The sequence below is a fragment of the Phascolarctos cinereus genome, unplaced genomic scaffold, assembly GCF_003287225.1.
Source record: "Phascolarctos cinereus isolate Bilbo 61053 unplaced genomic scaffold, phaCin_HiC Scaffold_1;HRSCAF=81, whole genome shotgun sequence".
Lineage (NCBI taxonomy): Eukaryota > Metazoa > Chordata > Mammalia > Diprotodontia > Phascolarctidae > Phascolarctos > Phascolarctos cinereus.
Genome location: NW_027555514.1, coordinates 37,966,954 through 37,989,552, shown reverse-complemented (window position 1 = coordinate 37,989,552; position 22,599 = coordinate 37,966,954). Strand labels below are relative to the sequence as shown.

General features: G+C 42.2%; 1 protein-coding gene across 3 annotated transcripts in view; it reads right to left on the bottom strand.

The window, feature by feature from the left end:
• Positions 1-22,599, bottom strand: part of HACL1 (2-hydroxyacyl-CoA lyase 1) — a 44,482-nt gene that overhangs the window by 19,613 nt on the left and 2,270 nt on the right. For all 3 annotated transcript variants that reach the window (XM_020987240.2, XM_020987238.2, XM_020987239.2), the window contains 7 exons: positions 20,732-20,772; positions 15,897-15,977; positions 10,968-11,040; positions 7,809-7,886; positions 6,363-6,457; positions 3,597-3,709; positions 2,028-2,163 (listed from right to left, as the gene is read on the bottom strand). In XM_020987240.2, coding sequence (XP_020842899.1) covers positions 2,028-2,163; positions 3,597-3,709; positions 6,363-6,457; positions 7,809-7,886; positions 10,968-11,040; positions 15,897-15,977; positions 20,732-20,772 — 617 coding nt within the window. The remainder of the gene's footprint in view (positions 1-2,027; positions 2,164-3,596; positions 3,710-6,362; positions 6,458-7,808; positions 7,887-10,967; positions 11,041-15,896; positions 15,978-20,731; positions 20,773-22,599) is intronic.

Sequence of the window (22,599 nt, the reverse complement as noted above, 5' to 3'; positions counted from 1 at the left end):
CCTGTCACTGGCTTAAACATCTTCAGAGTTCCCTTGGGAACAAATGCCTTGGCCTGGCACACAATGCCCTGGGCAGTTTAGGAGCAACCTATTCTGCACACAAATTCTCACACAAATCCCCTTATAATCTATGTCCTAGTCAGACTCAGCCCCTGTTCTCACCTGTCTCTAGGACTTTTCTGAGCACACAAAGACAAAAACAAAGCACTCTCCGTTCTGAAGGACCTTGATGCTGCATTCATTTTCTAATCAGACTACATCTGATTTTATTTTTATATCTCCAGAACACAGCACGATACACAGCACAATACTCTACAAATGGTTATTGAATTCAATAACAAATGCATTAAAATTCATTAATTTAGGACAACTTCAAGGTCAGTCTAAAATATAAGAAGTCTAAGTTACAGGTTATTTCTTTTGTTCAGTCATGTCAGACTCTCTGTGACCCTATTTGGGGTTTTCTTGGCAGGGATGCTGGAGAGGTTTGCCATTTCCTTCTCCTTTTTTTTTCTTTCTTTTTTTTTTTTTACAGACAAGGAAACTGAGGTAGAGTGAAGTGACTTGCCCAGGATCACACAGTTAGTAAGTGTCTGAGGCCAGACTTGAACTCAGGAAGATGAGTTTTTTTGACTCCAGGCCCAGTGCCTTATCCACTGTGCCACCTGTCTCAGACTAGAGAAATACAATTTTATTAATTTCAAGTATACACTAACTACTAATAAAAGCTTTCCACATCAAAGTCCTACAAAACCTGATTTAACCGACAGCCAAAAGATGTGGAGACTGCAATATCTGTTTGTACACAATGCAGCAACGGTTAATTATCTTAAATAGCTTGTCAGTTTGTAATCTAGGTTATAGTATTAATTTGCTTATGAAAAAATCTGAATTAGTAGACTAGTTATGGCAGCTAGGTGGCACAGTACATACAGTGCTGGGCCTAGAGTTTGAATCTGGCCTCAGACACTTATTAGATGAGTCATTCTGGGAAAGTCACAATCTCTCCTAGCTTTAGTATCTTCAACTACAAGATGGAATAACAACAGCAACATCTCCAGAGGGTGGTTGTGTGGATGAGGGGAAACCCTTTTCATAAAGTGCTTGGCACAGCTTAAAATTCTATGTAAATGCTAGCTATTACCTTCATCATCATTATCATCATTATCACCATGGTTTTACTGTACGGAGACCAGAAAAAATGTGTCACAGGGTTTCAGAGATGGGAAAGACCATCAGCAAGTCCAATCAAGTCCAATCCATATCTGAAAAAAAATCCCCTCTAAAACATGGCTGGCAAATGGTGATTCGGCCTTTGCACCAAGCCATCCGTTGAGGGGTCCCCACCACCTCCCGTGATGGCCCATTCCACTTCTGAATCCCTGCAAAGCTTTTTCTTCTACCCAGCCTCCATGGATCTCTTTGCTATTTCTAGGAATTTCTCCTGCTGTATTCTGGGGACAAGCAGAACCCATCTCTTTCATCTCAAATGCTTGGGAGAGTCAGTTACTATGACCCCCCCAACCCCTGGGTTTTTTCTTTCCAGGCCAAACATCCCCAGGTCCGTCAACTGATCCTCAGATGAGGTACAAAGTCAAGTCGTAGGTCCATCTGGATGGCTGGCACGTGACGCCCAGCTGGGGGATACACAGCAAACATGCTCTAAAAGTTCTTTGTTGGTCTCATTCATGATGTTACCACATATGCTCCATATTAGCTTATTTGTAGGACAGAGCTGTGACTTAGAGCTCACCAAACACGTTTTTCCCCAAGCTTACTTCAACTTCCCTTCCTAAGTACAGTGTGACAGGTTTCATAATAATTGCTAAAGGAAGCCTACTTTTCATTACAGAGCTAAGCTGCAGGGTGTGTCTTAGGACCAATTAAAAGGTGGGTGTGATTTCATTGCATGATACTTGATTCAATTTTTCTAATGAATTCTTCCTGGATTCATTAAGGTTACAAAAGCCTACCTGAACTCAAATCAGCTAAACTGACATAAACTGACAACCTGGTGTCCCACAAACCTGGATCTGGCTGCTGCTACACAGTTGGGATGGTTGTCAGGAACAACACCTTTGCCCATGGGCGTGGGCAAAAATGGCAAGCCACACTGGTCCACCAACTTTCTGATGTTATCTTCAGCATGTGCATAAGCAGCACCTATAGCAAGAAGTATGGGATAAGCTCCTGCGATGTAATCTCTGGGTAAATATCTACTGTACAACTTGATGCAACTCATGGAGAATGACTTGTTTATACCTCCCATTCCACTATCTTCCCCAGGCTAGAATTGCAGCAGCCACAGAGGGTCCTGATCCCCCAAATGACCAGCATGGAAGCTTGAAGCATCTCCATTTCTGACCTGGGCTGGTTCACGCCACCCTCCATGGGCAATCTGGTGCCCTCCTTTCCTGCTCAATTCCAGCAGCCCATCATATTGACTCTGGACTTAGTACAGACGCTTTATTAATGTAGCCCATAAAGCACAGAACTCCAGAGCTCAAGCAATCTACCAGTACTAGCTTTCCCCAGTAGCAGGGATTACAGGAATGCAATACTACACCTGGCCCTTCTATCTCTATTAAAGCTTCAATCTAAAATTGTTACTCTGATTTTGGTTTTATTTTTAAATACTTGAAAAATTACTACTTTACCCTAATTACTGCCCAATACTATTTATCTTCAACGTTTCAATGCTTCTGTTTTCACTTTGTCTAAGTGTCTATTATATTTATAGATTCTTTTAGGCATAATTATTTTCCACATATTTCATAGATGAATACAATACTAATAACTTGGAGAAAGAAAACAAATCAATTAATTTTTGTTTTTCAGACCTGTGATTTCCCTGTGAGGAAACCCCCTCTGTGGATGCAGAGCAGTGCCTCCTCTACATCCCATGGTACTGGGCCACTAAGAGTGAAGTGAAGTGACCACTCACAGTCATGCAGGCATCAGAATGAGGTCATTCTCTAGCTACCAGGCCACAGTGCTCCCCATACTGGTGATATTAAATAGATGATACACTGTTGATATGTCTAAAAATACTTATTTAGAAAAATTTCTGATTCAGAGAAGCAATTTGTAATCTATTACTTTGTTCACAGTTTCCTGCAAATCTAAGTGACAATTCCTTAAAAAAAAAATCTTTAAAAAAAAAAAAACAAAAAACCAACCTCTTTGAATTCACAGGTAATCCTATAACACAACTAACAAATGTAGTCAATGGATAAAAAATAGTATTCCAACTTCCAAAGCCAAAATGTTTGGTAAATAAGGAAGGAGGCAGTGGTTAGATCCAGGTCTGGAGTCAGGACAACCTGCGTTCAAATCCAGCCTCAGACACTTATTAGCTGTGTGACCCTAGGCAAGTCGCTTAACCCAGCTTGCCTCAGTTTCCTCATCTGTAAAATGAGCTGGAGAAGGAAATGGAAAACCACTCCAGTATCTTTGCCAAGAAAACTCTTCAAATGGGATCATGAAGAGTGACTAAAAAAGACTAACCAACAAAGAAAGAAGACTGGAAACTTCCCAATGGGATGTACATTCTTTCACATGCATATTAAAGTTTAAATGTCTGTTTCCTTCATTACCTTTTCCTATGATAAGAAGGGGTTGTTTTGCATTCCTGATGATAGATGCTGCTGCAGATACAGCAGAAGTATCTGCCATGTTAACTGGGGGGGGCATGCAGCACTCCACATACCTGCAAAAGAGAGCCTTCATTCTTGTATCAAACAAAACAAAGGAGGTCTTTGGCCATCAAATCCTAACAAGCGCGCCATTCTGGCAGATGCCTCTGCACCGAACTGCCCAATGTTAGTGCCATTAAAGGGTGAGTTAAAGGTGGGAAAAGATTAAAGCTGATCATCATATTTAGAGATAACTCTTTTATTTATTAAATGAGTACAACCTAAGACCACAGTCAGATTTTAAGTAAAAATCCCCCAAAATAAGTTCGACTAGACTGAGAGAAAGAACCGAAAGTTTTATTCTAAGTTTTGCTCCTAACCACTTCATGCTTAGATTAATAGCAATACCCAAGAGGTGGCAGGACTGTTCTGTCTCATTCTCCCATGCACAGAAACAGAAACACTCCTTGGTAAATCTGGGACTTAAGGAAGGAAAGCAGCCTTTCTTCAGCACCTACCATGTGCCAGGCACTGTGCTAAGTAAGCACTTTACAAATATCTCAGGTGATGCTCACAACAGCTCTGTGAGGTAGGTGCTATCATGATCCCTATTTTACAGCTGAGGAAGGAAATTTTAAAGGACTTTTCATTTTTTTCAGGTCACTACAGTGTTATCTGATCATTATTTAGACAGGCAAGCCAGTCTCGCTGAAGCAGCCTGGCACTCTGAGATAGAATGTTCCAGGCAAGTCAACACTATTATTACTCCACAAGTAAGCCAACCTTGACTGAATCAGCAGGGCATGCTAAGGGAAATGAGGGAGGCAGCATGTGCCCAGCAAGTGATGCCACCACTACCTCCCCTCAGGCCCAAGTGGAGAGTGCCCAGCCATTCCCTGAACCCTAAAGTCTCAGGAATAGCAGTGCCTCCCTTGATTATAAGTGCTGCTTCCAGCCTGGGCCCCCGACAACCTCAAGAGGAGCAATCACTGTGGAGAAAGGACTCATCTTCCTCACCACCACCAATGCCAAGTGTTGACCAGCTTCCACCGACTGACAGACAGATAAGCCGAGCAGTCCTAGGAGTGGGAGCCCCCACCAGACCAGCAGATCTGCTTCTAGCCTAGCCCACTGAGGCACTGTCCTGGGAAGCAATCCCCATAAAGATTAAACCAGGAAATCACTTCTGCTGAAGCCCCAGGGGAAAAAAAAGTTCCTTTCCATCAAAGTCTTTTACATTCTCATGTGGTTTGGGATCAGAAACAGATATGATTTTGTCAGAGGAACTGACATTAAAGCAGAGGCAGGACCATCTGTTTTGCTGCTGCTACTCCCACTCCAAAAACCATCTGCCCCACAGCTGAAAGTTTCTCTGTTGTTTCTCCTGAAAGCATGTGAACTCCTTCAGTGCGGTGGCTGTCTTACCGGTCTATTCATGTCCTTAGTGCCTAGCACAGTGTTGTGTATACAGCAAGTGCTTCCTAAATGCTTTCTCATTCATTCATGAAGGGGGGCAAGGAAAGACTACATGGTGCCCTAGTCACAGCACCTTGCTTAAGTGGTGAACACGACCAAGAAACGAGAGGGAGACTGCAGCAAACTCAGCTCTATTGTTGGTTTGAAACAAAAGACAGTCACGTGCTGAAATAGGATTGAATATTAACTATCCTGCAATTCTGACCCCAAAGCAAGCTCAGGCGGGGGATGCTGATTCTTTTTTCTTTCAGTGAACAGCTCCACAGGTAGTTCTTCTATACTTCAAGGATCTATCATTCTACCAGCGTGGGTACCTGCTTTACCCACATAGACGCCAAACCAGAGAGTGTCTGTTACAACCCTCACACACATACACACACGAAAAATATTCTTTCAATGTAACTAGTTTCTTCATAATCCTCTGTATTTTCTCTATTTAAAACAACATTACCTTGCAAAGGGGCCCATGAGCCAGCCCCCCTACTCCATGCCAGGATTAGGTGCCAAAGGAAGACTTTGGTGGAGAATGCTAGTATTTCACAATGTAAAACAACCCCACCAGTCCTCTGAACTGGTATGTATAACCTCTGATCATTGTACAAAAATAATTTGTGGAGGGTTTGGATAATTCCTTTCTAATGATAATAAATGAATTAATAAGTGGCTTACTACTGTTCTCCAAATGTTACAGTAGTGTCATTTTATTGGGAAAAAAAGAATCAAAATACCCTTGCTATTATGTTTAGAAGATCCTTCTAATCAAAAGTTGAATTCGAATAATTTCTATAACCACAGAATCTCAGAGCAGGAAAAGACAACACACAATCCATTTTACAGATGAAGGCAATGAACAATTGACCAAGCAGTAAAGCCATGTGCCCAAGGTCAAGTTAGTGGCAGAGCCAGATCTCCAGCCACAGCCTCTCCTAAATCTCTGGCTTTCTCCTCGATTTAATCCTACATTCATCACCAGCTTTACCTAAGTCTTTCACAGGCTTAAATTATGACATTCCAAATCACTGATATTATGGCCCATCATCTTCCCACACAAAATGTGAAAAGCTCATATACAAATAACAATACTAAAATGAAGTTAGACCCTCTGCCAGGCTTAAGTTAATTAAAAGGAAATAGGCTTAAGGGATTAAAGAAATTTTAAAAAAAGCCCTGATAGTTATTTCTTGCAAAGTTAGCAAATGTTTGGAAATACTTTAATCTCATTAGAAAACTTTCCCCCAAACAATTACTCACTTTATAGAGCTTGCATTCACCTGTAAGTTCACAAAGTCTCCAGGTATGTCAACATAGCAGGCACCTGGCCGACCATAAATACTGGTTCTCACAGCCTAGATTTATTGCAAAATAGTAGGAGCACATATTAGTATTTTAAAAATCTTAATGTGCATGATTTTATTCCATATGACTCTTTTAAAGTTATGAAATGAATAATTTTCTAAATTTCCTAGGTATTTCATACCATATTAGCAATATAGGGTACATGCCTAAAATGAGAGGTCTTTGAAAGATAGCAAAATACATCGAGTCTACAATGAAAAAGAAAAATTATGGGTCACAATTAGGTCATAGAAGCCAGATTTGGAGAGGAAATGTAGTCTGTATTTGGACCATAATGAAAAATGGAGTAAAAGTAGGCAAACCAGGAAGCTAGGGGGCAAGTGGAGAGCATGAAGGCTTCGGACTCAGGAAATCTGTGTGGACTCTACCTCAGACCCATTAGCTAAAACCTGGAAAAGTCACTACACCTCTCTCTGTCTCAGTTTCCTCATGTGTTGTTGTGAGAATCACATGAGTTAACATATGCAAAAGCACATCACAAACCTTAAAGTGTTACATAAATGCTAGTTGTTCAATTATCAATGGGGAAAGAGAGGGAGGAAATAAGCATTTCTATAGTGCCTACTGTATACCAGGCACTGTGCTAAGCGCTTTACAAATATTTTTTCATTTGATCCTCACAAGCCTGTGATGTAGGTACTTTTAATTAACTCCATTTTACAGCTGAGGAAACTGACACAAACAACTGGAAAAACAAGGGAGAACACATTGAAATTAAAATTCCTCTCCAATGGTACTATCTTTAATTAAAAGGAAGATCAATTTATATTACTGAGATCTTAAACTTTATTTTTCATTATTTTTACTCTTAGAAATGACCCAACTGCCACCTGAATCCCAAGGTTCTATTGCCACCACGAATTCATATTTTTGCCTCCAAAGTAAAGGTTTTTGTTGTCTCCAGTGCTCAGGGAGCTGTGGCTTGTCAACTCTGGCTCATTGTTTAGTCAGCTCAATATGGAATCCTACACATCAAGGCTGGTTATCAACATTTCCCTTGTAAGGTGATATTTAAGGATTTTATCATTTATCTCAACTGTAAAGGGTATTCCCAATATGGAAGATACAGCCAGGGACCTTTGAAAGGCAAAAACATGTTCTCCAGTGCCTGCTATATAGTTTAGCTTCTTTAAACAAGATAAATGAAAAGCATCTTTAAAATATGCAAAAGGCAATTAATAGTCTATGAAAAGTAGTGCAATTTTGAACTGTCTGGCAGTGTTCCTACCTGTTATATTTTACTAAGTGGAATATAATACTCAGGGCTGTAACAACCAAGATTTCAAGCATTAAAAACAAACAACTCAAACATTATGGACAACTTATAATTATATACCGTACCTTTTCAATAACAAAGGGAATAGCTTCTATGCTGCTTGGTCTGACAGACAGTTTGCTGTATAACCTACAAGCTTCAACCTACGTAGAGGAAAAAAAAGTTCCAAATTCAGTCTACAAACCACAATACTCTTCTACATAGAAACAAAATTAATAAACGTGGGTTTCCATTACAGGAGCAAGTTACAGAATATAAGTGGCTAAGACTCAAATAAATAGTCAATATAGATCCAGGCCACTTCAAGCTTTGGGGTCAGAGGACCTGGGTTCAAATCCTGCTTTGTCACTTATCCCCTCCATATCCTTGGGCAATCATTCTGGGAATCAGTTTCCTTATCTATAAAACAAAGGATTTGAACCAGAAGGCCTTCTGAAATCCTAACCAGCTCTATGAAGAGGCAACAGTATTTTGTATCAAGGATAATTCATAAACAGGCAAAGAAGAGAATTTTGAATCCATCTAGTATTTCTACTTCTGCAGAACTGTGTTTCTTAGAACATATAACCTAATCACGAGAAGGTTAAGTATAAAATACTATGAAAATATTTTGAAATTGATAGTGAGATTCTGAAATAGAACCAGGATCAGGGTCTCGTGGAAGTTAAAGAACAACACATGTTGGTGAAGCATGGATGTGCCCCACGGTTTCATCCCTGCCTCTCTCCATTTCTCTCAACATGTTCTTTCATGGGTTCCACTATCATTCCAAGGCAGCTAAAGGACACTGGGCATAAGACGCTGGACTTGGGGATCAGGAAGACTTAAGCTCATATCCTGCTCAGCTACTTAGTAGCTGTGTGACCCTGGACAAGTCACTTAACTTCTCAGCCTCAGTTTCCTTATTTATAAAATGAAGATAACAAGCAACAGCCATCTACTTTCCAGGTAGTTGGATCAATGAAATAATATATGTAAAGTGCTTTGCAGACATCAAAATGCTATGTAAATATTGACTATTACAATGAAGATAATTTCAGATCTACACATAAAACCCCATAAGCATGCTAGGCACAAGCTAATATCTCTATTTGTGGTGGGTTTTTTTTTTTTTAGCATTTTGTATCTCATTTTTAAAGTTGTATTTTAAAAGTAAAGTTATAGTGTTATTTTTTTTAAATTAATTTTTTTTGTTTCTCTAATTTGATAAATAAAAGTGTTTTTTATGATTAAATATTCATTCAACGTTTGCCTTAAGAAAAATTCCCTGGGGTTGTAAGCACCCAGATGAAATGTCCTACGCCTCAGTCTCTTTCCTAAATCCCAGTCTTGTAGCACTAACAGCCTGCTGCACACCTCAATCCTCCCTTGGCTATCCTACCAGTCCCCCACACTTGTCATATCAAAACCTGAGCTCGGGGGTTTTTCCCTTTAACTCGCCCCCCACCCAGGCTCTTGACCTTGGTCATATCCGACTCTTCACTCTCCCTCCCTCCAGTATCTCATCCGCTGCCAAGTCCTATCTCCTCTATCCCCACTTCTACGCCCATCACTCTATCACGATGCTTGCAGCCTGGCTCACATTCCCATTCCCTCTCCTCTGCACGACTGCATCAGTCTCCCGTTTCCCCTCCTCTGACCCATCCTTCCTGCAGCTGCCCAAACGCAGAAGTCTGATCATGCTGTTGTCTGTCTTTCGTGCTTGGGCTCACCTGCACAAAAACCTTTTGACTTCAGGCTAATACAGAAATTCCTTGTCTGTCACCCAGCTCTCACCTGCCTTCTCCAGCTTTATTTCACATGAACAAGCAGCGTCTGTTAAGCACCTACTATGCATGAGGACAACACAGATTCTACTCAAAAGGCTCTGTGATCTCACTGATTTGGAGTCCCTTCAGTGATGCAGATCACAGCCTCTCCCTGCCTGCTCATCCTGTGTGCCTCTTGTCCAACTCCTCTCCTAAGTTCACCACAGGGTGACATGATGACCCAACATGCTAGAGACTTCCTCAATTTCTCCTGACACTGAGACACCTGTCCTGTACACCTGCTGGCCCTCACCCTCACCATCGGCCTCTCTTCTCCTCCTACGTCACTCTATTTCCCCAATGACCTCTTTTACTGCTTTCTTCTTCAAAGTTCCTCCCTGACTATGGCCTGCTCCCATCCACCAGGCACTTTCCAGGGCTCTCTGGATGATATTCACCTTCAATTCTCCAGAGACAAATTTATTCTGAGTCTTGCAGCCATCCAGCAAGGCTGGTAGAGTTCTGGTGTTACAAAGACAGGCCTTTGTGCCTGTGGGAGACTTGGAAATATTAAAGAAGTCTTGCAGGTTACTGAAAGCAATCCAGCTTGTTCTTCTCCTGCTTAACTGCACCTAACTCACCAGCATCTGTCTTGCCTTCCTCAGACACACGTACTGACAGACAAGGCTGCCTATCCAATGTATGTCACAGTCTAGGTAAGAGACATTCTTGATCCACTTGGCCTTTCCTGTCTGGATGGTCATTACAAATCGCTTCCAGGAGGCTCTGCAATATTCCAGGAGCTGACACATCCTTCACAAGGTCCTCCTTGTGAAAGCGTCTGGAGGATCTCAGCATCCACACAGAATCCCTCTTCAACCTGGACTCTTCCATGGATCTTTCTCTGTCATAGCCACAAACTCTCTGGAGAGCAGAGATCATCTTGTTCTAGGCTTCGTCTGATATTTAAGATCAGAGTCATTCAACAGGGCTACTTCTGGTGTATTTTTAATGGAATTGCAGGTAGCAAAGAGATGTAGCAAAACATTGGTCAAACAGGAAACATCAGGGATTTGAAATCTTTTGGAATCCAAGGACCCCTTGTTACCATCAATGGTTCTTGAATTCTCCACACACACAATAAGTTATACTATTAACATCAAATGATTAAGAAAAATATGGAATATGTCAAAAAGCTACTGACTCCAGTAATATTTTAAAATTAATTTATATTCTATTTGAACTTACAAGAACACCTACATACATCTGAAAAACACTTAGTATACATACATACATGAAAGACGCAATTTACTCGGTCCCCAGGAGGTAGGTTCACTTATTTATGGATTGGTGTTATCTTTCTGCATCGGCTCCATTGGCCCCAGAGAGTCTGCAGCCCGGAGACAAGCAATGGCATCTGCACGTAACACTAAATTTTACACTGAACGCCACACGGAGCATCTTATGCCTAGGTACCTGGGGAAACTCCTGGAAGGCTCCCATCATTTCTTGATTACTGTCAGCAGAACCACCAACAACAATCAGAGGCCTGAAATAAAGAATTTTAAAACAAAGATAAATTTCCTGAAATTCGCGAGTGGTTGATTTAAGGAGCAATAAAGAAGAGTCAAGTTGGAAAGCTTTGCACTAAGCATGGCAAACCTAAGTAAATGTCTGAGTGATAATAGAGGGCATAAAGAAAAAAGGAGAAAGGCTTGGGGAGCTATGACCAATCCATGGGACAGACAACAGGAGGACAGTATCACATCCCATGTATTCCTCATAGAGCCGAATGGAGTGTTAGAGTTGTGAGACACCTTAGCAACAGTGGAGCACAAACCCCCAAGTGAGAAATCGGACCTGCCTCCCATCCTAGAAATAGTAAACAGCAGAGAGGACATCAGCACACAGGGCCTCTAACTCTAAAGCCAGAGCTTTCCAAACCCTCTAATTCAGTCATAAAACAAACATTAAACGAAGTCATGTAATAAAATACTGCCACATGAGAAGCCCATAGTAGAACTGTAACTACTTCTTGAAAAGTAGGCTCTGATTCAGTGTCTCAGAGCTGCGAGGGACACTGAATCTACACAGTTTGATCTACCCTTAAATGGGAATCCTTTTTATAATATCAACAGCAGGCGTCCCCTTCTCCCTGCTCACAGGGCCACCGAGTTTAGTTCAGGTCTGATCACGTGTATTACTGCAAAGCCTCCTAATTAGTCTCTCTTCTCTAATCCATATTTTTACTATGAAGTAACCGAAGTGATATTCCTAGAGCATAGGTTGGGTCAGGTCACTTCGCGGCTCAATAAACTCTACTGACTTTCTATTCTGTTGTTTGGCATTTAAATCCCTTCACAAACTGGTCCAAAGTGGCCCTTCTGATACGCCTCACATGTCATATTCCATAGCCTATCTCTGTCCCTTTCCACTAGCAGTCCCTTGTGTCAGGAATGTAGGGTGCACTCCCCTGGGCCTCAAATGAGGAAACGAGTGATTCTGTGAGGTCAAGTGCCCTCTTCTGTGTTACTTTCTTGGCTGACTGGGATCTTCCTCCCAAAATTACCTCGTACTTATTTGTCTCCTCGGGCAGTACATAAGTTCACTGACGGCAGGGACCGGTTCATTTTTGTCTCTGTAACCCAGAACCCAGCACAGTGTGCCTGGTACACAGTGACTGCTTAACACTGGCTGACCACTCAGAATAGTGAAAATGCTGCTCTGCTTCTGGAAGGCTCTCGCTGGTTGGAGATCTTTCCTCATGCCACACTGAACCTGCCTCTCTGCATATAACTATGGTTTTGCCTTCTAAGACCTAGTCAAATACCTCTCACCCCTCCTTCTACCTGTGGGCCCTTCAAATGGCTAAAGACAGCTCTCCTCTTCTCCCAGTAAATTTCTCTTCTCCAGCTAAGTAGCCACAGTTCCTCCATGTGATGCCCACAAGGCCCATGTTGTCATCATGGTCCTCCTCTGGGCTGTGCCCTACTTTGTCACCTTCCTTCCCAAATGTGACTCAGAAAACTCCAGATGTGGAGGAAGAAGAATTGTGATCCGGGAAGAGAACAGCAGTGGCTGGCCTCCTTCACTCTGGGTGCTGCCCTTCCACAAAAGCAGCCCAAGATTAAGTAAGCTTTTTTTGGCTGCAAAAAAACATTCACACTGTTGACTCATCCAGAGTTTGCAGTGCACAAAAACCCACAGATCTTTTCATACGCATTGTTGTACAGCCGTGTGTCCCACCCACACCACTGCTGCACCATCAACAAGTGCAGGGCTTTCCACTCATTCCTACTAATATGATGAGGTTTGCCTCATGGTTCTTGGCACACGAGCTAGCTCCCCAGCTCTGTGTGTCTGACAATTTCAATAAGCATGCCTTGATATACATAACAAGGCTAAGGGCAAATGCCAGGGCCACAACACTAGGGACTTTCCTGCAGGTTAGATAGCATTTAGAACTAGACTCCTCTCGTCTGAAAGATATTTCTTGCCCCTTCTAAGTCAATTTTTTTCCTTATTTTTATTGATCCTTGTTTTTACATCACTTTCATTTCCAAATATGTCTCTTTCTCTTCCCTTAACTAGAAAGTCATGGCTTGTAACAAGGATTAAAAGAGGGGAAAAAAGCAGTTCACCAAAAATAAGCAACACATCAACCATGTCTGAGAGTATGTGCAATATGACCCCAACACAGCTCTCTGCCTCGGCAAGGAAAGCAAAAAGACACATTCTCTCCACTCGCTTTGGGGGCCAAATTTGGTCACTATAATCCAAAATGGTCAGTTTGGGTTTTCTGTTCTGTTTACATCATCAGGGTCCTTGTGTACATCACGTTCCTGGCTCTGCTCACTTCACTCTCCATTAACTCATATTTTCCTCTCCCTTTTTTGTTCTCTACTCCACCAGCTCTGTTTTCTGAAGTGAATAACCCAAAGCTAGAATGTTACTTCCTACCACACAATCAAGGATGCCACCAACATTTTCATTGGATTTAGAGCTGGAAACATCATCTAGTCTAACCCTTCATTCTGTAACTGCATCTTCTATCTATATCACTTTAATATCTCAGCTGGTTGATGAGTTTCTGGATGGGTTTCTTCATACTATGACTGCTTTATTTCTCATCTGAACCATTGGCACTATCAACATTTCGTTCTTGAGTTTTCTATCCCTCCTGGGAAGACTTTTTTTTTTCTACAATATTCCTAGGAGTTTTCCTTTGGGGATCTCTTTCAGGAGGAGATCTGTGGATTCTTTCAATTTCTATTTTGCCCTCTGGTTCTAATATATCAGGGCAGTTTTCCTTGATAATTTCTTGAAAGATGATGTCTAGGCTCTTTTTTTGATCATGGCTTTCAGAGAGTCCAAAAAATTTTTAAATTCTCTCTCCTGGATCTATTTTCCAGGTCAGCTGTTTTTCTAATGAGATATTTCACATTGTTTTCTAATTTTTCATTCTTTTGGATTTGTTTTACAGTGTCTTGATTTCTCATAAAGTCACTGTCTTCCAATTGCTCTGTTCTAATTTTTAAGGAAGTATTTTCTTCAGTAATCTTTTGGACTTCCTTTTCCATTTGGCCAATTTTTCTTTTTAGGGCATTTTTCTCCTCATTGGCTTTTTGGACCTCTTTTGCCATTTGGGTTAGGCTGTTTTTTAAGGTGTTATTTTCTTCAGCATTTTTTTGAGTCTCCTTTAGCAAGCTGTTGACTTGTTTTTCATGATTTTCTTGCATCCCTCTCATTTCTCTTCCCAGTTTTTCCTCTACTTCCCTTACTTGCTTCTCAAAATCCCTTTTGAGCTCTTCCAAGGCCTGGGACTGATTCATATTTTTCTTGGAGGCTCTGGATTTAGGAGCTTTGATTTTGTTGTCTTCTTCTGGTTGTGTATTTTGATCTTCTTTTTCACCAAAGTAAGATTCTATGGGTCTGACTCTTTTTGCACTGCTTGCTCATGATCCCAGCCAATTACTTTAGTTTTAAACTCTTTGTTAAGGTAAGAGTCTGCTTCCAATGTGGAGAGTGTACTGTCCCAAGCTTCAGGGGTTTGTGTAGCTGTTTTCAGAGATACTTGTAGGGACCTGTAAATTTTCAGTTCTTCCAAGGTGTATGATAAGGGGGAGGTGTTTACTCCTTTCCTGGCCTATGACAGCAAGTATTCCTTTCTGTCCCCGAACTGTGAGGAGGGGTTCCTCTCCACAGCCACTATAAGCTTCACCACGCCAGCGCTCCTCCTCACCCCAGCACTGCCACCCAGAACTGTGACCCAGATCCACATACGGGCAAAGCAAGAGATTCCTGCCTCAGCACTGGCAAAGAGATCCCTGCAGTCCCTCTCTGATCAGCCACTGGATTCCCCCTCAGTCTGTGGGCCGGAAGCTCGGGAAGCAGCTGCCACCCTCCCCCCCCCCGCCAGGGCCACGCTCTTGGGGAATGGAGCTGAAACCCGCCTTCCTCTCTGACCACCGACAGAAACAGACTTTTCCCACTGATCTTCTAAGCTGTCTTTGGCATTGGTGGATTGAGGAGTCTGGAAACCTCCACAGCTGCCCGCAATTCAGTCCTCTGAGGCCTGCTCCAGGTTTACTGCGGCCTGTGCCGCGCTACGCTCCCAGCCCAGCGCAATACACCTTTCTGATCAATCATCCAGGTTGTCTTGGGTTGGAAATTTGTTTCACTCTGTCTTTTTGTGGGTTCTGCTGCTTCAGAATTTGTTTAGAGCCATTTTTTATGAGTATTTGGAGGGGTTTGGGGGAGAGCTCAAGCAAGTCACTGCTTTCACTGCGCCATCTTGGCTCTGCCCCCTCCAAGCATTCTTGATGACCTGGGAAGACTCTTACATGTAACCTCTGAAATCCAGAACCCACTAGCTATCTTTACTCTGTATTATCTGAAATCTATTCTGGAAAAAAAAAAGAGTAGCAATGATGTCCAGAGTTAATGGGCCTGCTTCCTCCTCTGTAAAATAAGGAGAATAAACTGGATCTCTTGAAGATCTATTCCCTTTCCCAAACTATGAAAAGACATCTAAGAGCCAGTATCAGATTTATGCAATATCTTTCTAAGGACTTAAGGCACTTTTACAAGTCCATACCCACATATGCACTTTAATTTCATTTCACAGTGATGATAAGATCTGAAAACATCAAGACTTTCTCATGACCTTGGGTAAATCCCTTCCCTACTCCAGGCCTCAGATCCCTCACAGATAAAAAAGGAGGGAGAATGGAGGAGTCTTCCAGCCCCCAAACCTACCACCTTGTGAAGACCATGGTCAATGACACTGGGAGTCTACTCACTTGAGGAGGAGTTCTCTTTTACTAATCATGTAGTCACACTTAGTAAGGATAAAAAAAAATTATAGGACTCGGAAAAAAAAGGTTAAAATTTAAACTGAATTACCAACAGTTCATGTTTGCATTTGCCATTCCACCGAGTGCATGGATAAGACCTGGACCAGAAACCACAAGGCAAACTCCCGGCCTGGAAGAAAAACATCATGAATTAGAAGAGAGGGTGTGTGTGTGTGTGTGTGTGTGTGTGTGTGTGTGTGTGTGTGTGTGTGTGTGTGTGTGTGTCTATACATACATACATACATACATACATACATATATAAACATATACTGCTCTATAAATCTTAAAGCGCTATATAAATGTGTGTGTGTGTGTGTATACATACATACATACATATATAAACATATACTGCTCTATAAATCTTAAAGCGCTATATAAATGTTAATTGTAATAATAAAAATAACAAATCACTTCAGAAGTAAATACACAAATATCTGTGGAAATTTCAGAGGAATGACATTCTAGGCCTTTTTCAGCTGTATTTCTACACAATTAGGAATGAGAAAACCCACCGGAGTATGTGAATATGGTTACACTGATCAATAGGATGTATGGTTTTAGAGAACAGGAGGGTTCATTTTTCTCTTGTATCTCAAGAGGCTTGAACAATGCTTGGCACCTAGCAGGCACTTAAATGCTGGCAGATCTTTTATTTCCCCTTTTTGGGGCATGTGTATCATTGTAATAAAACTTAAATTATCAGTATACTCTTGGGATCAGAATTTAAGAGAGATTTAGGACCTGTAATTTTATAATCCATTATGTAAGCATATTCAAATTCTGATACAATTACAATGGAGCTAAATCAAGTATGGATTTGTGATCTGCAGCTGAACTTTGTTATGGGAGAAAGGAGTCACTGCTTATCAGGTAAACAAACTGTTAGAGATCTTCTGGGCAAAAGGAATTCTGAAGTGTAATGTGACCAAAGTCCCTTCTGTGAGGCTTGAGGGTTTCACCTGAGCAGGATACTGACACTGGGGGGAAGCAGAGTGGCAGAGTGTTGGCCTTAGAGTTGGGAAGGCCTGTGTTCAAATCCTGCCTCTTATGCTAACTGGCGTGACCTTTCCAATAATCAGCTTGCATTTATACAGCACTTTAATGTTTACAAAGTGCTTTACAGATCCTCACAATCATGATCCTCACAATAACCCTGCGTGGTAGGTGCTGTTATTATCACCATTTTATAGTTAAGGAAACCAAAGCTGAGATGGACAAGATAAGTGAGTAATTAGCACAGGCTCCCATAGCTAGGAAGTGAGGCAGGATTTGGATTTTAATTAGAAACAATATGTTCAGCATTGAGGGATGAGGGGGAAAGTATTGTTGGTACCAATCAAATTCCGTAACCAGAATGTTATTTTGCATTTATAAGATTACATCTCTTAAAAGTCTTGTGGGATGGATCCCCCCAAACAACCTAAATATCTCCATGTAGCTTATTCAGATAGCAAAAATAGTGAAAACGGGATCCAAGAGCATTAGAAGTGATGCAGCACTTCTCCTTTCTGACAATTACAAAGTGCTTTCAGCACCCATGATGGGCAAGGCATTGCTCCCCAAAGAAAACCAGGCAAGGTCAACATACAGCACATGCAAGGTAATTTAAGGAGGAAAGAACACCAACAACATGATGGGAGGGACCAATCAATCCATAAACATTTATTAAGCGCCTACTCTGTGCCAGGCACCGTGCTAAGTGCTAGGGATACACAAAAGAGGCAGAAGACAGTCCCAGCCCTGAAAGAGCACACAGACTGCTGGGGAGAGAATAGGTGAACAAATACACACAAAACAAGCTGCACACAGGAAACATAGGAAATAGGAATTAAGACAGGGAAGGCACTAGAATTGAAAAGGGCTGGAAAAGATTTCTGGTAGAAGACGTGATTTTAGTTGGGACTTAAAAGAAGCCAGGGAAGCCAGTAGGAGGTGAAAAGAGAGAGCACTCCAGGCATGAGGGACAGCCAGCGAGAATGCCTGGAGCCAAGACAATGGATTTTTTGTTTGCAGCACTGCAAGAAGGCCTGTGATGGAAGAATACGTGTTGGGGAGTAAGATGTACGAAGCCTGGAAAGTTAGGAAGGAGCTGGGTTATAAAGGGCTTTGAATGCCAAACAGAGCACTTTGTATTTGACTCTAGAAGCCATAGGGAGCCACCGGGGTTTATGAGTAAGAGAGTGACATGATCAGACCTGAACTCCAGGAAAATCACTTTGGTGGCTGAGAATGGAGAGGAGGAGGGAGAGACTTGAGGCCGGCAGACCGATGGCAATAGTCTAAGCGTGAGGTGATGAGGGCCTGCACCAAGAGGATAGCAGTGCCCGAGGGGGCAAATTCAAGAGATGCTGCAGAGATAAAATCAATTGGCCTTGGTGACAGCTTAGATGTGGGAAGTGAGAGAGAGAGGATCCAGTCTGACTCTTAGGTTGTGAGCCTGGGAGCTAGGAAGGATGATGGTGCCCTCCACAGTAACAGGGAAGGTAGGAGAGAAGAAGGGTTTAGGGGAAAGATAACACATTCTGCTTCAGGCACGTTGAGTTTAAGAAGCCTACTGGAATCTAGTTCGACAAGTCTGAAAAGCAGATGGAGATTTGAGATTAGAGGTCAGCAGAGAGCTTGGGGCAGGATAGGCAGATCTGAGAACCCTAAACTTCAAGTTTGGGAATTAAATCCATGGCAGCTGATGAGATTACCCAGTAAAGTAGTGGAGAGGGAGAAGTGAAGAGAGTAGCAGACAGAACCCTGAGGCACACCTAAATTTAGAGGAGGACCCAGATAAGGAAAAAAAGAGGAGCGGTCAGGTAGGTAGGAAGAAGACCAGGAGAGAGTGAAGTCCGGAAAACCTAGAGAGAAGAAAATATGAAGAAAGAGAGGGTGATCAACAGTATCAAAGGCTGCAGAGAGGTCAAGGAGAACGAGGGCTGAGAAAAGGCCACTAGATTTGGCAACAAAGAGATCACCGGCAATTTTGGAGAGGACAGTTTTGGTGGAATGATGAGATCAGAAGCTGGATTATAAGGCATTAAGAAGAGTGAGAAAAAGGTGGAGGCACCTATTGTAAATGGCCCTTGGGAGGAGTTTAGCTGCATGGAGCAGAAGAGATACAGGATGATAGTAAGGATGGAAGAATCCAATGAGGGTTTTTTCAGGATAGGGGAGATATGGACATGTCTGCAGGCAGTAGGAAAGGAGCCAGTAGAAAAAGAGAGACTGAAAATAAGTGAAAGAGTGGGGATGACAGAGGGAGGTCATTGATTGGAGGAGATGGGATGGAATGGGATCATTTGAACAAGTACAGGGATTAGCCTTGGTAAGGAATGAGGTCATTTCATCACGTGAGACAAGGGTGAAGGAGGAAAGAGTGGCAGAAGGCACCTGAGTGGTAGGAGATGAGGAATCAGAGAAGGCCTCACTGATGTGGTGGTACCTGCACTGAGTCTATAAAGAAAGAGGCACTGGAAGGTGATGCACTTCATGCGTGTAGGACGGCTGGGGTGAATGGACAGAAGCAGAAGAAATCTGGGATTCCGGGGGCAGTGAGCCATCTTGTTTGGATGGAAGGCAGAGTACACGCAGGAGAGATGAGGCTGGGAAATCAGGATGGGAAGGGAAGTAGAGAGGACACTATGCAAGGCAGCAAATACCAGGCCTGGGTCACATCTTGAAAGCCTTGGACAGGTCAAATATCTGGAACCTTTGTGGCACTGCAGTTTAAGAAGGGCACTGATGAGCTAGAGGGTTTCCAGAGAATGGAAGACCCTGAATTTATGAAATGCAAGAAGGTGCTGAGAGATATTTGCTTTGAAGGAGAAAATCTTTGTCAAGTGTCTGCGGGGCTGTCACATGGCAGAGGAAGCCTGGCTCTGTTTAGTTCTAGAGGGCAGAAGCAAGGGGTACATGGTATGAGGAGGCAAATTTAGCACGGGTTATCCAGAAAAGCTTCCTCACAAGGACAGCAGTCCAAGGTTCCCCTCCCCGGAGGTCTTTAAGCAGAGGCCAGCTGACCAGCTGCTCACTGGTTATTTACCATGCGGATCAGGTATGGCTTGGAGTAGGTCCCTTCCAAAGCTAAATTCTGCAAATCTTTGAGTTTGTATTTTATATTCTAGATTTGGTAAAGAGTCAGAGGGCCTTTGATCAGGACATATTATAATCGTAGCTATGCCTCAGGGTAGTTGTTTTGGCAGCTACACGAAGGATGAATTAGTGAGAAGCAGCCAGAAGCAGGAATATCAACTGGGAAATGATGACCTAGGCAAGAAGGGACAAGGGCCTGAACTAGGGCAGGAGCCACGGGAGTGGAAAGAAGGAGGTAAATCCAAGAGATAGTGTATGATTTAGCAACTTATTTAGAAAGATGGAGTTAGTGAAATAGGAAAAGGAAAGAGTTAGGGATGGCTATGAAGCTACAAATCTGGATAACTGAGAGGATGGGGGTGCCCACCATTGTTTCATGGATTTGAAACACTCAACTGATATTTTAAAATCATCAAGAAAAATGGGAAAGATGAAAACAATTGTCTTTCTTTATAGGATGCATAACAAGATTTACCATGGGAAACTGTCAAGTTACATGATTAACAGGGGTATTAGCAGAAACAAGTAATAGGGAAATTAACTTCTTATGCCTAACTCAAATTCAGTCTGTCTCATGAGATGAGGTTAGCAACTAAGCTGTTGGACAAACTATTCCTTCATTTTCTTACTATTCCCAATAACTACATTACTCAGAAAGCTACTCCTTGGTTAACCCTCAGCACTGCTGCCCGCTGGCACCAATTCTTCCAGACAAGTAACGTTTCCATTAAAAAAACATGACACTAGTGTTGCCCCGTTAGCTATGGTTACCAATGATAATAAAACAGAAATGTTCACGTTACCTGCCTGTCAGATATCCCACGGCAGAGGCAGCATAAGAAGCCTAAAAGAACAACAAAGGTACTCAAACATCCTGGAACCAACTTAGAGCCATCGGAACCGCAATGCTGACACATTTAGCTTGAAGAAGTACACATCAGAAGGCCATTTCCACTGTTCCCCGTGTTATGATATCAGCCTTAGCAGTGAGCCTGGCACACAGTAGGTGTTTATTCAATGTTGACTGATTGGCTGCTATTTATTGTGAACTGAACTCATTTAAGCATTTTCTGCCTGTTTTTCAGCATTATAAGGCTGAAGTGCAGTTAAATAATTTTTTGAATACAGCATAAAAGTAGAATATTTAAATTTAAATTATGGACAAAAGGTTTCCTTGTCAATTAATTTCAATCTAATTTCTATTAGGAAACAACTTTTGGTCTAACTAAATCCTGCTTATCTGGAACAGGTTTGCTTTGTAATCTGTGATTACAAAGAAGGCCATTTCTTCAGTCCTGTTTGTTCTCATTTATTTTCAGGGAAAACCAGCCAAGTAAGCTTTTGTCATCCTCTTACTGCCTATGATAATTTCAACACATGGTAAATGTGCTGCCATTCCAGAAAAAAAAACAATAGAATAAGCTAAACTAAGGAAACAAGGCCGTGCAAACAATATTAAAGCTAACATGCTAAATAAATAGGCATGAACCCTCATCTTCATCAGTGTTTCAAGTGGAGGCCAAACCTGACTTCTCTAAAAGTTTTTCCTACCTTCTTTGTGTCTTTAACAATCCCTCTGAACATTTAAAAATGTTTCTGATGGGCAAGTCTTCTAACCTTTCTCAGCCTATCATGCCACATTATAACCACCCACACTCAGAGAAGTAGCAGGTTTTGGTGGGAAGCGCGTGAGACCTAGGTTCAGGAGAGACTTCAGCTCCAGCTTAATGGCTGAACGACGCCGGGCACCTTGGGGCTCCGTTGGCTCAACTGCTTATCCTAACTACGTGATTAACTAGCAAGGTTAAATGATCTGTCTTTGGTCATACAGACAGTAACAGGGATCCCTGCTTTGTGGCCTCTTCCACACCAGCTGCTCACTCTGGGTCTCCTACTTCCCCACTGGACCATGGGTTCTAGAGGTGACTACTTACCTGTCCTACTCTGGCCCCCACTTTCCAACTCTGGCTCTTTATGTGCTGTCTTCCCCATGAGAATGAGGGATGGAGAGAATGCCAGGCCTGGAGTTAGGAAGACTCATCTGCATGGGTTCAAATGTAGCCTCAGATACTTCCTACCTGCGTGACCCTGGAGAAGTCCCTTAACCCTGTTTGCCTCAGTTTCCTCATATGTAAAATGAATTGGAGAAGGAAATGGCAAAGCATTCCAGTATCTTTGCCAAGAAAACCCCAACTGGGGTCACAAAGAGCTGGACACGATTGAAATGACCCCATTAGAACATATGTTCCTTGAGGGCAGTGACTGTCTCATTTTTTGTATTGGTCTCCCTAGTCCTGAGCATAGTACCTAGCACCCAGTAAGGACTTAGAAATGCTTTTACATGTATTCAGTCACAATGACAGTACTTAACTTTTCACAGGGTTGTTATGAGGATCAAACAGATAATATATGTGAAGTGCTTTGCACATCTTAAAAATATACATAAACATCAGCTCTTACTATACACTGGAACTGGCCAATAAGGGGAGGACAAAACCAGGGAAAACAGAGTAAAATCATGGCATCCTGGGAACTGTGCTGCTTTAGGGTTAGGAGGCCTCAGTCAGAGTCCCAGGACTGACACACTTAGATTTACTGCAAGAAAATCAATTCCACTTTCAGAGTCAGTTCTCTCATCTGTCAAACAGGAACGATAAGACTTGTACTATGT